A 15,410-nucleotide genomic window follows, 5' to 3' on the forward strand; every position below is an offset into this window, starting at 1 on the left:
TTTTGGAGGGGGGTGAGAGAACCTGGATTTGTGCAGGAAATGGCCCACCTTGATTATCATGCACATTGTGAAGAGAGTTGTCACTTTGGATGGGCTAGCACCAGCAGGAGAGTGAGTTTGTGTGTGGGGGGGTGGAGGGTGAGAAAACCTGGATTTGTGCTGGAAATGGCCCAACTTGATGATCACTTTAGATAAGCTATTACCAGCAGGACAGTGGGGTGGGAGGAGGTATTGTTTCATGATCTCTGTGTGTATATAATGTCTGCTGCAGTTTCCATGGTATGCATCCGATGAAGTGAGCTGTAGCTCACGAAAGCTCATGCTCAAATAAATTGGTTAGTCTCTAAGGTGCCACAAGTACTCCTTTTCTTTTTCCGTATAAAATGATGGGGTCTAAATTAGCTGTTTCCATGCAAGAAAGAGCTCTTGGAGTCGTTGTGGATAGTTCTCTGAAAACATCTGCTCAGTGTGCAGCAGCAGTCAAAAAAGCTAACAGAATGTTGAGACTCATTAAGAAAGGGATAGATAATAAAACAGAAAATATCATACTGCCTCTATATAAATACATAATATGCCCACAGCTTGAATACTGCATGCAGGGGTGGTTGCCCCATCTCAAAAAAGATATATTGCAATTGGAAAAGGTTCAGAAAAGGGCAACAAAAATTATTAGGGGTATGGAACAGCTTCCGTATGAGGAGCAATTAATAAGATCAAGACGTTTCAGCTTGGAAAAGAGATGACTAAGAGGGGATATGATAGAGAGCCATAAAATCATGACGGATGTGGAGAAAGTAAATAAGGAAGTGTTTTTTACTCCTTCTCATAACACAAGAATGAGGGGTCACCAAATGAAATTAATAGGCAGCAGGTTTAAAACACACAAAAGGAAGTATTTTTTCACACAACAAACTGTCAACCTGTGGAACTCTTTTCCAGAGGATGTTGTGAAGGCCAAGACTATAATAGGTTTCAAAAAAGAACTAGATACAGTCATGGAGGATAGGTTCATCAATGGCTATTACCCAGGATGGGCAGGTGTCCCTAGCCTCTGTTTGCCAGAAGCTGGGAATGGGTGACAGGGGATGGATCACTTGCGGATTACCTGTTCTGTTCATTCCCTTGGGCACCTGGCACTGGCCACTGTCGGAAGATACGATACTGGAGGTAGATGGACCTTTGGGCTGACCCAGTAGGGCCGTTCTTATGTTCTTTTGAGATGGAAGGGCTGTAACCTAACACACAGGGTCACACTGCTCAGAGCAGAGAGCTGAGTCCAGCCCTGTGGGATAGGAGCTGCTATTGTGGGGTAGATGCACGATGGGCTTACTCCAGCCCTACTCCCGGGGCCTCTCTTCCTCACTGCGGTGGGCTTGCTCACTAGTCCCCCCTCCCCGCAAGCCTCTTCTCTACCCCAGGGTGCGCTCATTCTCCATCCCCAGGACCTCCCCTCCTCTCTGGGGTGGGCTTGCTTACCAGGACCCTTGGGGCTGCCTCTCCTTGCTGGAGTGGGCCCTTTCTTCTACAATACCCCTCCCCCTGGGCCATGACCTTTCCTGACCATGGGTTTTTCCCCCATACCTATGCCGTGAAATTGAGTACAAATTTGCATGACAGAATTGTAGCCTTAATAATAATGGATTACAAATAGTAGTGGGATAGATTTTTCAAAAGGGCAAAGTTGAATGTGCATTGAACTTTTGTTGGTGGAAGGGACAAGGTTTCGAGCTTGTAGCTCGTCTTCCTGTACTACTACTTCAGAGCTCTGTGTAGCTCGAAACTGTGTCCCTTCCACCAACAGAAGTTGGTCCAAGAAAAGATATTCCTTCACCCACCTTGCAAAAAGACAAGGAGGACTTGTGGCACCTTAGAGACTAACCAATTTATTTGAGCATAAGCTTGCGTGAGCTACAGCTCACTTCATCGGATGCTTGAGCTTATGCTCAAATAAATTGGTTAGTCTCTAAGGTGCCACTAGTACTCCTTTTCTTTTTGAGAATACAGACTAACATGACGGTTACTCTGAAACCTTCGCCCACCTTGTCTCTCTCATTTCCTGGGCTACAACACTGCAAACAAAAATAATTAAGGCTGAATTCGACCTTTAAGAAAACTTTGCACTCTCAGGCCCCATCACATAAAGTCAAGTCCCAAGACACAATTACAACATGGTTCCCATATATACCACAGATTGTACTTAACCTTTTTATCTGTTGAGTTATTTGTTTTAAGCAGGTTTCCTTACTCAGTTATGTTTAGCTGATTAACAATCCTCAGTGAGCTAGAAGGAGGTTTTAAGCACCTCTGCTTGCCAAAGGCAAGCTGAAAAACTAGTGAAGGCTTTGATTTAGTAGCAAAACCTGTTTTCATTACTCAGCTTGAAGTCCTGAGGACAACCCAAATTCCTGCAACACTGAGCTTTCAATAAGACACTGTTTACTCTACTGTGCTGTCAATAAGATGTTATTACTTTAATTGCAAGATAAGAAAGGATTTTCTAGTTGCTCCAATTAGGGATGGTGAATGTCTTATTCTTTTCCTTGCAGCTCACTGGGAACAAACTAGGGAAAGAGAGAAACACAAGGAAATTTGACGAAACTATTCTCTGGGTTTATGCCTTTCAATTAAAGTTTTTAAGATTTAAAGTTGCTTGAGGTCTCTTCATTTAAAAAAAAAATGTTCCTGGTGGAGAACAGTAGATAACATGAAACATGGTTTATGCTATAAGAGACTGTGTGTCTCTGTGTGTGTTTAAAATAAACCATTTAAAGCAAGACACATTTTTGTCAGTTAGGGAAAAAAAAGTCTCCTAGTTCCTCTGTCATTAAAGGAAAATGGCAGTGAGTAGTTATAGGGCCATAATCTGCCATTAATCCAGAAGCACGATCCTTTGAGATGAAGATCAGTGGCAGGATATGGCTTTTACATAGCTAACTAAGTAGTTACTAATTAACAACAACTATGGAAAGAATGTTCAGTTTAGTTCTTAAAAATACCTGCCACCAGGCTATGGCTCCATAACTGTGATTGGAGCTGCTCTCTCATCAGTGACCAGTGCCCCATTACTGATACTTCCCAGCAGCAATTCTTGTCTGATCTAGTTTGTGACACAACAGATGGAGCAGACTTTTAGAAGACGCAGTAAATAAAAATGTCAATCTCAGGACTTTCTCATACTTTCCAGTGCTGCTGAGCTACATTTCCTGTCACAGATTCCACCAGAAGGCTGTCAAAATGGCAACTTCCTGTTTGACTCTCACTTATTCCTTTTAAAACTACATTTAAGGCCCAGTTCTGCAAATTTGTAGCCCTGATGTAATTTTCCCATTCCTTTAAGTTGTGCACATGAATTATAGGTTTTGTCTACACCGAAAGTCTAATTTGGATTAAGATAGGGTGAATAGTTAAAGCACTCATATCCACACATGGAGTTATTTGGGAAGAGCTATTGCACTTTAAATTCACACCCTACTTTAATCTGAATTAATTTCCACGTGTAGACAAGTATTTGCAGCAGTGAAGGATCAGCAGCTAGAGTCTTAAAGATGGAGTAGGACTTGGTCAGCAGGTTAATCAAGTAAAACACACATATGGGAATGAAGCTATCTAAAACTTTCATTTATTAATTCAGTAAAAAGACCCATGGGAAATGGGACACATTGGGCATACTAACTGTGGGAGGAGACGGATTTCCCAGGTGGAAGAGGTAAAGATTTGCTCTGTCTCAGTGGCCAGAGACTCTCCCTCTTCCCTCCACTGCAAAAGGTGCTGTCTAACTGCTTCCAGCCCACAGACCCCCAAAGAATTAGCAAATCCCTGTACCATCCACTTGGGGATTAGTACATTTCCTACCGGTTGACTGCTGGGCTATAGATATTTGTCACTAACTTTCACTAGTGCTGCACAGGGGATGAACAGAAAAAAGCCCCCACAATGTTACAGTGGCATATTTGTAGATGACTCAGCATGATTCAGTTCAGTCTGGGCAGGGCAGGGCCAAACAGTCAAGCTGGTTTACAAAATGACTGGCTGAATGAGAGAGGTGTGTCTGCAACAAGAGACAGCGGTGAGGTAGGGCTAACCTGGATTGTGTACAGTGGAGGTAATACACTAGCTGGCTGTATGGCTGTGGATATAAACAGAGATTGTTTATTGACTCATGGTCGTTAGCCAAGAAGCAGGGAAATGACAGAGGAGGCTGATTAGTAAATGGATACTGTCAATAAAAACAACTTGTATTAAACAATTGTTATTAGTGGTGTAATTATTAAAATGGAACAGTTGCTGAATTTATTTTCTACCACTTACGCTGGTAGTTTGGATTTCATGCAGCTTGGACAATGGGAACAGATACCTCAATCTAAATGCATTTAATTAACATTTTCCATTAATATTGTGTTTTATAACATGCACACCCCCTCCCTGTGCGAATCCCTGCATGCCTTTCTTCACCATTTCAGGATCAAGCTGCTTCTTCTCATCTTCAAGGCCCCCCTTAACTTGACCCCTTCCAACTGGTCTGCTCGTTTCTTTTATTAATAGCCCCCTTACTCAAACACTCTGCCAACTATGCTAGTTTTGACTACCAATTGATCAGCTTCTTGCAGAACTGTCTCCATATCTTCCATGATGCCCCTGACACACCCTCACTGAACTTGAGCCGGGCCTACAAGCATCCCAACTCCCTCCCAATGACTCAATGTTACCTGAGTCAGGTAATCGACTTAAGAACACACTTTTATTTCAGTGAAGCTGTGCCCTTCAAGTCCCACCTCTGCTATAATGCTTAAAAGAAATCAGCCAATTAATAACGCTTATTTACGAGAATAGCAGCATTTTATTTATAATTTAAATTAAGCAAATGTGTTTATTTTGGTATCCTTTCCCCCTTAACTGACAATAGTTTTTTGGGATTATAAGCTCTTTGGTGAAGGGACAGGACTTATCACACTAGGTACCACAATAAAAATAATAATCTACAAAAACTAAATTTTGAGCCTAAATTACCTACCCAGCTTCCCACGGTACTGACTGGAGAGACACTCATAGCACGAATGTGATCCACACTGATCACAATTTGATTATGTTTGGAATTTGGGTTATATTTTAGAAATAGAGGACTGGGGATAAAAGATGTATTCAGAGTTGTTGTAGCCATGTTGGTCCCAGAATATTAGAGACACAAGATGCGTGAGGTAATATCTTTTATTGGAACAACTGAAACAGTAATCTTGAGACTGGGCAATTCAGAGAGCAGGTCGTAGTGATTAAACTAAGATGGGGGGGGGATTAATGAGGGACCCTTGATGAATATGCCTATGATGATAAATGATGATGAATGCCTATGAAGATAAATGGTTTTGCAGTACCTGCATGCACCAAGGGGCTCAGAGTGATGGAGGCAAGTCAAAGCAGTAACATCTTTATACTAAAGTTGTGAGTTCTGCAAAGGGGAAAACTGTCCTTGGGAAAAGGGCCTTGCCCAGTGGGGGTGCTACTATAAAACAAATTTTAATAAATTGAAAAACCACCCATGGCTGAATATAGTTTTTCAAAGGGCTGGGGAAAAAGTAGAGTTAAACATACAGTCTGAAGGAAGAATTCAAATCTCCAGCATGTTGCCAGACACTGGTGACTTGCACCTGGGTCTTGATAGCTGGGTGACTTGCAAGGAGTTGGCTGGGAATGACGGGGAGAGGGGGGCATCACAGCAAAATTCCAGCAGTGTGCCCCACTGTTTGGTGTGTTCAGCTAGCTCTTCACCAGATGTGAGTGGCAAGTCATGAACCACAACAGTGTGCAGTGCTGGTGCGGGGAGGATGGAGCTTGGACAAGAAGGCTGAAGCACCAAACCCTCACCCAACAGCACCCACTGCTTCTATCAGCATGCCACCCCTCACCCAGGAGCACCTCCCCCATTACTAACACATCCAGCAGCACCCATGCAAGTGTCTTTTCCCACCCAGTAGCACCCATCACAACTCCTCCCCATCCAACAATCCCTACCAACACCAAGCCAGTCAGATTTTTTCTGCGACTACATGTCTTGTAAGGCTCCTAATTTTGGGTGCTATCTCTTGGTCTTCCAAGTGGTTGGCTGGGCCTCCCATTGGGACAGGGTGCCCTCAATTGTCCCCAAAACTCTGCACTTTCACAGGGGTGACCATCTGCTCACTAGCCCTGCCTCCTCCCACAAAGCCACAGCCTGGATAGGCTTGGTGCTGCAGGCTTCAGCGGGATGGAGGCAAAACCCTTCACCAACAGCCTGGGAAGGGAGCAAGATTCTGGCTTCCAAACACATAACTGAGATGAGGAGCCTTCCTAGCTCCACCCACAATGCAGGAGAAAAAGTACTGCTGCCCCAGGGGACGCTGGAGAGTCGGATGAGTGCAGAGACACTCAAGGTAGACAGGGGGCACCAGGGAGAGGAAGGGAACACAAAAGGGGAGGGCTTGTCAAATTCAAGGAGGAGCCAGGAAGAGGGGGAAGGATGGGGGAGAGGATCGATTTGAGGGCATGGAGGTGGGCAAAGTGATTAATTTAATTGTGGTTAAATCTATAGCAATAAATCCATGTATAGCCATCAAATATGCAAATTAGGATGAAGTTGCATAAACTCTCCATATTCCCAGCCCTACATCCTTAACAGGCACCCAGTGACTCACCTGGGTGATTTTTGGCTGGCAAAATGTGTGGATTTTGGGGTTTTTTTGGCCCTCTAATAGCTGGCCAACTGAGGCTAATGCAGAGTGATCACTTTAGATAAGCTATTACCAACAAGAGAGTGTTTTTTTGGGGGGGCAGGGTGTTGGGGGGGGGGGAGAAAACCTGGATTTGTGCTGGAAATGGCCCACCTTGATTATCATACACATTGTAAGGAGAGTGATCACTTTACATAAGTTATTACCAGCAGGAGAGTGGGGTGGGGGGAGAGAAAACCTTTTGTAGTGATAATCACCCATTTTTTCATGGTTTGTGTGTATAAAAATGTCTTCTGTACTTTCCACAGTATGCATCCGATGAAGTGAGCTGTAGCTCTCGAAAGCTTATGCTCAAATAAATTGGTTAGTCTCTAAGGTGCCACAAGTACTCCTTTTCTTTTTGCAAATACAGACTAACACGGCTGTTACTCTGAAACCTGTAACTACAGAGACCTACACAAAATTCTTCTGGAACTGGAGGGAGCATCCTCTGCCATGAAGCAGCTGTGAGTTCTGTTCCCTGAGTGCCATGGCTCTGATTTAGCTGATGACCAGGGTGTATGTGTGTGACCCTGTATTGTTAGTGACTAAAACTACTGAATGGGGAAAATATAACAAGTCAGGTCGACTAAAAGCAAGAGTGGTGAGTTAATAAGTACAGTAATGGGTGTTGCTGAGAGCCTCAATCAATTCTTTGCTTCATTGTTGACTTGCAAAACGGAGTTGTATTTCAGAGATTAGTGTTGTTTTTTAGGGGCTAATCATATCAAAGCACACAATCAACAAATTAGAAAAATAAAAGGTGCCAGTTCTCATGCTGTTTCAGCTTGCAAATAAAATCCAATTTACAGAGCAGGCTCAGGAAGAATTCAATACTGTGCTATTACTTGGCTGTTGAGAAATGTTTCTTTCTTACTAGAGAAATATCCCCCAAATAAATTAAAGTTCACACAGGTTGTGTTGCTGCTGTTATACCAAGTCATGTCCTAATCACTGGGTACATGTACAGTGCCCGAGCATAATTGGGCCCTCAGTGTTCTAACTTTGTATGTCCATATGCGGAATGAATTTTGTTATGTGCACCAATATGGAGGTTATGTGGGGGCTGGGGCGAAGGGTTTGGTGCAGGGGGTGAGAGCTCTGGCTTGGGGTGCAGGCTCTGGGGTGAGGAAGGGGCCGATGGGTTCAGAGTGTGGGAGGAAGCTCAGGGTTGGGTGCAGGGGGTGAGGGCTCCAGCTAGGGGTGAAGAGTCTCTGGGGTGGGGCCAGGGATGAGGGGTTCAGGGTGCAAGAGGGGGCTCAGGGCTGTAGCAGAGGATGGGGTGAGGGCTCTGGGGTGGGGCCAGGGATGAGGGGTTTCGGGTGCAGGCTGCCCCGGGGCTGTGGTGGGGAGAGGGGACTCCCCGCAGCCCTCTCTCACCGCAGCAGGTCGGGGCCGGGGGAGAGGTGTCTCTCCCTGGCTGTGGCAGCTCCGGCTGGGCTGAGGGAGGGTCTCCTCTCCCCTGGCCACGGCAAGTCCAGGGCAGGTCCACACAGGGGCCAGTGGGGTGGGGTGCCTCTCCCCACCGTGGCAGGTCTGGACTGGGGCTGGTGGGGAGCGGCGCCCTGTCCCCCCCATGGCGGGTCCATGCTGGGGGAGAGGCATCTCTCCCTGCTGCAGCCCTAAGCCCCTGTGCAGGGCTGTCCTTACCCATACGCAAAGTACACAGCTGAGTAGGGCACCAGGAAACTTGGGGCACCAAATTTCCTGGTGCCCTGCGCAGCTGCGTGCTGCTCCAGCCCCTGCCCCACTTCTTCCCCAGGACTCCCACCCTTGCTCTGCCCCAGCCCCGCCCCGCCCCCACTCCACTCCTCCCCAAAGCCCCCGCCCAGCCCTGCCTCTTCCTGCCCCTGAGGAGTGCAGCAGGGTTGGGCCTGCACTCACCAGCGGCAGGAAGTGCAGGGACCCAGCCCCTAACGTGCCACCGGTGAATGCTGGGAGGTGGTTCCCCCCTGTTCCCCCAAGCCAGCCCCCGTCCCCCCGCGGAGGCCTGGGGCCAGCCTCCCCCACCCCACGGAGGCCTGCCCCCCCATGGGGGGGTGGGGGTGGGCTGAGTAGGGTCCCAGAATAGCTAGTGATTGCCCTGCCCCTATACCGGGCTTAATAGGCAGCTGCGTGGCTGCGAAGCTTACAGGGAACTTAGGCCCTGATCCTTGAGTGGGCTGTGTAGGTCTACGTAATACAAATAAATATTTGCTCTAAAGCCACCAAGCATGCTTTCTTTCCTGAGAGGAATTACAGTAGCCCCCCAGCCCCCTTTTACAAGACATGAAATGACAGAGCATTAAGCAAATTCCAGATCTGGTGTAAATTGGTGTAATGCCCATGGCAATCTCTAGGCCAAATTCTCCTGTGAGGTATATAGTGGAGTAAGCTACTCAGCTGGAGTTTGTTAGAAAATGGGTGCAACTGGTAAAACAGTTTAATTGTGCCAATCTGGTATGCAGTGGATATGCAAAATAAGAGTAATTCTCTTGAACAATGGCAAAAAGGGAAGGAGGTAGCAGGTAAACTACTAACAGTCAAAGCAACTAACAAGGGCTGCAAAATAACTTATTCTTGCTGATGCATATGAGCTGCACAAAGCGTGAGCCCTAGGCTCGACTGCCTTGTCTGCAACAGAATTTAAGCACATTAACACATTAGCTAACATTTAAAAATAGGTCCATTTTCCTAGCATAGACAAGGCCTAATATGATGCTACATCCTCTATACCCATAGCTTGTAAAATGCACTCAGCATTAGCTGAGGTTATGGCAGTGCAATTTTGTCATCGCAGCACCTGGCCTTGTGAGAGCAACAGTGTAGATGGGTTTCAGAGTAACAGCCGTGTTAGTCTGTATTCGCAAAAAGAAAAGGAGTACTTGTGGCACCTTAGAGACTAACCAATTTATTTGAGCACGAGCTTTCGTGAGCTACAGCTCACTTCATCGGATGCATACCGTGGAAACTGCAGCAGACATTATATACACACAGAGATCATGAAACAATACCTCCTCCCACCCACTGTCCTGCTGGTAATAGCTTATCTAAAGTGATCATCAAGTTGGGCCATTTCCAGCACAAATCCAGGTTTTCTCACCCTCCGCCCCCCCCCCCCCCAAACTCACTCTCCTGCTGGTAATAGCCCATCCAAAGTGACAACTCTCTTCACAATGTGTATGATAATCAAGGTGGGCCATTTCCTGCACAAATCCAGGTTCTCTCACCCCCTCACCCCCCTCCAAAACCACACACACAAACTCACTCTCCTGCTGGTAATAGCTTATCCAAAGTGACCACTCTCCCTACAATAAAAAGAAAAGGAGGACTTGTGGCACCTTAGAGACTAACCAATTTATTAGCGCATAAGCTTTCGTGAGCTACAGCTCACTTCCTCAGATGCATATCGTGGAAACTGCAGCAGGCTTTATATATACACAGAGAATATGAAACAATACCTATTCCCACCCCACTGTCCTGCTGGTAATAGCTTATCTAAAGTGATTTCCAGCACAAATCCAGGTTTTCTCACCCTCCACCCCCCCACACAAATTCACTCTCCTGCTGGTGATAGCCCATCCAAAGTGACAACTCTTTACACAATGTGCATGACAATCAAGCTGGGCTATTTCCTGCACAAATCCAGGTTCTCACATCCCCCCCACCCCCATACACACACAAACTCACTCTCCTGCTGGTAATAGCTAGCCTGCTGCAGTTTCCACGATATGCATCTGAGGAAGTGAGCTGTAGCTCACGAAAGCTTATGCTCTAATAAATTGGTTAGTCTCTAAGGTGCCACAAGTCCTCCTTTTCTTTTTGCGAATACAGACTAACACGGCTGTTACTCTGAAATCTCCCTACAATGTGCATGATAATCAAGGTGGGCCATTTCCAGCACAAATCCAGGTTTTCTCACCCCCCCACCGCCATACACACACAAACTCACTTTCCTGCTGGTAATAGCTCATCCAAAGTGACCACTCTCCCTACAATGTGCATGGTAATCAAGGTGAGCCATTTCCAGCACAAAACCAGGCTCTCTCACATCCCACACCTCCCCCGCTTTTTTTTTTTCCCCCGGGGACACACACACACACACAAACTCACTCTCCTGCTGGCAATAGCTCATCCAAACTGACCACTCTCCAAGTTTAAATCCAAGTTTAACCAGAACGTCTGGGGGGGGGGGGGGGGAGTAGGAAAAAACAAGGGGAAATAGGCTACCTTGCATAATGACTTAGCCACTCCCAGTCTCTATTTAAGCCTAAATTAATAGTATCCAATTTGCAAATGAATTCCAATTCAGCAGTTTCTCGCTGGAGTCTGGATTTGAAGTTTTTTTGTTTTAAGATAGCGACCTTCATGTCTGTAATTGCGTGACCAGAGAGATTGAAGTGTTCTCCGACTGGTTTATGAATGTTATAATTCTTGACATCTGATTTGTGTCCATTTATTCTTTTACGTAGAGACTGTCCAGTTTGACCAATGTAAATGGCAGAGGGGCATTGCTGGCACATGATGGCATATATCACATTGGTGGATGTGCAGGTGAACGAGCCTCTGATAGTGTGGCTGATGTTATGTTATGTTATGTTAGATGGGGTACTGCCATTTTTATGACTAGGTTGTCAGTCTGCTCAGTATAGGGCTAGACACCATGGTGGCAAAAACAGCTAAACTAGTGCTCTAGTGTTACAACCGCCATGGAGCTACACTGGTGTTTAAAAGCAGCTGTGTGGAAAACATAAAAAAGGCAAGTGCAGACAAAGTTTGTGTCTGAAATGGCCAGAGAATCTTTTATCCGACAAGCCTATCCATTCTCCTAGGCCTTTGAAGAGGTTATTGTTGGGCTACAGAGGCGTAAGAGAGTTAAGTGGCTTGAGGTCTGAATGGATGATAGGGAGAGGAAGAGTTCATGAGTACAGTAAGATCCGTAGATTGTTTCTAATTGTATGTACATGCCTAAGTCAAATAAATACCCCACTCCCATCCATAGGGGGCTATGGGAGTAACAAACAGTAATTCATGCTGATTGTGCAGTCCCAGATAAAGGATAAACGTGGATTAGCAAGAGCCCCAGGAAGGGACCCAAAGGCTGAATTATCTGGAAGTAGGGTGCCCGTTATAGACCTGATCCTGCTGGAATAAACTGAATCCCAGATCATTAAAGAGCTTAAATTGTTTTGAAAAAAAAAATAAGACAAAAAGAAAAAAGCTTAAATCATGAGTCTTTATGAGAGCATAATGATTTTACCCTCCATATCACAGCTCTGCTGTGGAAAAGGAGGAATTCCATCATCCAGAAAATTTAGAAAAGAAGCTGATAGTTCTCAATAGCAGTGGCACAACTTAATGGCAAGAACTTGAAAATGGGCAGTAATACGGAAAATAGACAATGATAATATTTTTATAATTTAACCATGGTACTTGGTGGCTGCTCTGTTGTTCTGCTTCTGAAAAAGAACAGCACAAATGAAGACACTGAATGCATTTTAAAATAAATTTTATTAAAATGATAAATATAAAGAAATATCTTAATGTTCAGAAATTAATAGCAAATGTTCTTAGCAAAAAATACAAAATATGTATTTTTATGCATCAAATCATATCAACTTCTGAAGAACCTTACAAATATTGGTATTGTTATGTAGTTTATAAAGTTGCTCAAATAGCCTATTAGAGAGACAAGGTGGGTGGATAATATCTTTTACTGAACCAACTTCTGTTGGTGAGAGAGACAAGCTTTTGAGCTTACACAGAGCTCTTTGCAGGTCTGACTTCACTGAATTTATACCAAAGATGATTTTGGCCCCACAGCGGATGATGATGTCACAGTTTGTGATCTGCAGCGTCAAAAGCGAAAAAGCTATTTATATTTTCAAGCAGATTCTAATTTTCCCTTTAAAAGGCTAGTGAAATATTCTCCGAGTAACCTAGTTTCTAAAGGAGTTACAAATACTGTTGTTTTTTTCCTCCTGATTGTTTCATTCTTATGCTTCAAAAGTTCTGAGAGGCCTAGTAATCCCATCTTTAGCAGGCAGAGATAAAGTCTATGTAAACTGAACAGAATGTTAAGTATTTTTTTATTTAAGATAATCTTTAAGGCACCATACTTATCACTATGTGTAATTCTGAATTTTGCGCATGTTATTCTGAAGGAGGAATAATTGCCAGATGTGGATTAAGGCTACTATGTTCAAGAGAATAATGCTAGATGACAGCAAAAGGAAGAGATAGTACATGCCCTTGGGTATACAGGGATGAGGTCCAGTGGATTGAATAGGTCACTGAGGACCAGGAGCTCCTGCATGTTAATCCCAGCTCTGCCACGGATCACTGTGTGACCATAGAAGAGGCACTTAACTGCTCTGTGCCTCAGTTTCCCCATCTATAAAATGGGTGATAAGTGTTGTGAGGTTATTTACATAGGCCAAATCACAGTCCCATCTCAGGCTGGTCTCTCCTCCATTCCCTCTGGATTTTGACCTTTTTCATTAGGTAAATATTTCCCCACCACCACTGTACTGTAAAAGAGTCTTTAAGGTTAACATGGATTTTTTTTGCATGATGATCATTGATGCGTGTGGTACTGGGAGTGGCTCAGGCTAGCTGCCCAACCTCCTGGGTAGCCTGAGCTACTGTGGCCACACTGCTCTTTTCAGTCTGCTAACCTGAGCAGAGCTAGCATGTGTCTGTTTACCCATGCTGGAAATCACACCTCCTGGCTACTGTGTTGACACATGCTATTTTGTGATGGATTGAATTGCGGTCCAACAGTAGGTCCAACCCTGCATTCCTCGCACACTGAAAACTACCACTGAAGCGAATGGAGTTTTGGTTGTGAAAGAAATACAAAAGTGAGCCCTCTGTGCATACTGATCTAATGTGTGACAAGAATTTAAATTCTCACTCCTGTTACAGGTAAGAAGCCTCCGAGAGCATACAGGTTCTACACAGAATGGGCAAAATGAACTATTTAATGTACATCAACTGGGTAAAGACACATGCCCTGATTCTCCTTTCACTCATACTGCTGTAAGAAGGCGGGGAATCACCACTTACCTTACGCAGGTATCAGTGAGAGGAGAATCAGGCTTACAGTGCTTCCTCTCATTGTGATTCAGGTCCATTCTTACCACGTTGATTGAAATATCTTGTTATCTGTATAATCCCCACTGCGCATTTCTTAGCTTGTATGGCACATAGTACGCTTATCATGGCAACAGCAATGGCTGAACATCCTAATGTTTAGTTCTTGTCATCTTTTCGTCTTCTGTCTCTTTCTGAGTTTGTCTTTTCCTCTGAGCTTAATTATATAGCTAGTGATTGAATTATCCAGTGACAGCCGCTTCAAGTGATCACAACTCATTCAATGGCAGCTGTGTTGTTTTTAATACAAATGATTTGGTTTCTGAGGGTTTGCGCAAATTGAACAGCAGATGAAATAACCAATTGCTGAATGAAGTGGAAGGTGCTGTGCTGCATTTCAGAATGAATCTGCCCCTTCTTATGAGACAGTCTAAAGAAAACTGTGTGACTTCTCTTTTCTGTCCGGCTACAACTATTAAAGACTTCATTTTACTTTTTCCAGTGCCCTACTGGGTCTCATGGTTTTGTATTTTCCAATCCTTGCCTTTATAGCCAATGATGTACAATGATGTTCCAGACATAGGCAAGAGTTACAAGAAACTATTTGCTAAAGGGAGTTAATCCCCAACTTTTGATTAGACATCAGTAATATTTTGATTAGCCATTAGTAACCAGTACTAAGCCAGTTAAGTACTGTCTGTGTGTAAAATTCTTAGTCATATTTAGTTCGGAAAGTGCCGTCTGCTTCTTTCCAGATTCTGTCAGCTATTTTCCCCATTTTTTTTTTCACAACTTTGAGATGATTCTCATGCAGGAGTGTCTGTGTTAAGTATTTCTCTCGTTTGATCTTGCTCTTCGTCTTTTGTGATACATCCGGAATTACGTACGAAACAATAAACTTCACACAGTATATGACATGCTAGGGAAGATGTAAATCAAGAATGTCAGTCACGCAGAACAGGCTATTATTATTACTAATTAGAAGCTGAAAGCCCATGCTGTCGCACAGGTGTAATTCACAATGTCATGCATGGTAAAAAAAAAAAAAAAAAAAAGCCAAAAATGACTGAGAACTTAAAAACTGGATGGTAACTGACCACAAATCCCATTGATGATTGAACCTGGTGATATTTTGAACAAAAAGAGCTCTTAACCATGCTTGTAGCTGTGTCCACTGCTGCACACTGACGCAACAGATATTCTAGGCTTCAGAGTGATGTTTGAGGTGATTGTGTGTACTGGTTGTGTGGGTGCTTGTGTTGATTTGTGTATGAGTTTTGTTCTGGGAGAGTTGTGTGGATCTGTGCGGGAAGCAAGTGAGGGGCATGTGCTGTAGTGAGGGGCTGTGTACATTTGGGGTTATTGTGTATGCTGGTTGTGTTGCTGTGTGGGTTGTTGATTTGTGTCTAGAGGGAGTGTGCTGGGAGAGTGGTGTTGATTTGTGTGGGTGGTGAATAAGCGTGTGTGCTGTGATGTGAGAATTGGGTCAAGTAATCCACCATCTGTGCAGTCTCCCTCATGCAACCAATGAAATTGTTGCATACAATTAGGAGCAGAATAAGGGTGGCGGATGGTTGAGTTATCTCTACTATCACA

General features: G+C 44.4%; 1 protein-coding gene across 4 annotated transcripts in view; it reads right to left on the minus strand.

Annotated features, from left to right (window-relative positions):
- The window catches only part of ANO6 (anoctamin 6), a 166,237-nt gene that overhangs the window by 17,686 nt on the left and 133,141 nt on the right, over positions 1 to 15,410 (minus strand). For 2 of the 4 annotated variants that reach the window (XM_073327996.2, XM_073327995.2), the window contains exon 20: positions 12,327 to 14,733. The exons of 1 other annotated variant lie outside the window; for it this stretch is intronic. In XM_073327996.2, coding sequence (XP_073184097.1) covers positions 14,527 to 14,733 — 207 coding nt within the window. In that variant the 3' untranslated portion in view covers positions 12,327 to 14,526. Of the gene's footprint in view, positions 1 to 2,404; positions 2,562 to 12,326; positions 14,734 to 15,410 lie in introns of those variants that run through there. One more of the 4 variants, XM_073327997.2, reaches the window with a different exon arrangement.

The sequence above is a fragment of the Lepidochelys kempii genome, chromosome 1, assembly GCF_965140285.1.
Source record: "Lepidochelys kempii isolate rLepKem1 chromosome 1, rLepKem1.hap1, whole genome shotgun sequence".
NCBI lineage: Eukaryota > Metazoa > Chordata > Testudines > Cheloniidae > Lepidochelys > Lepidochelys kempii.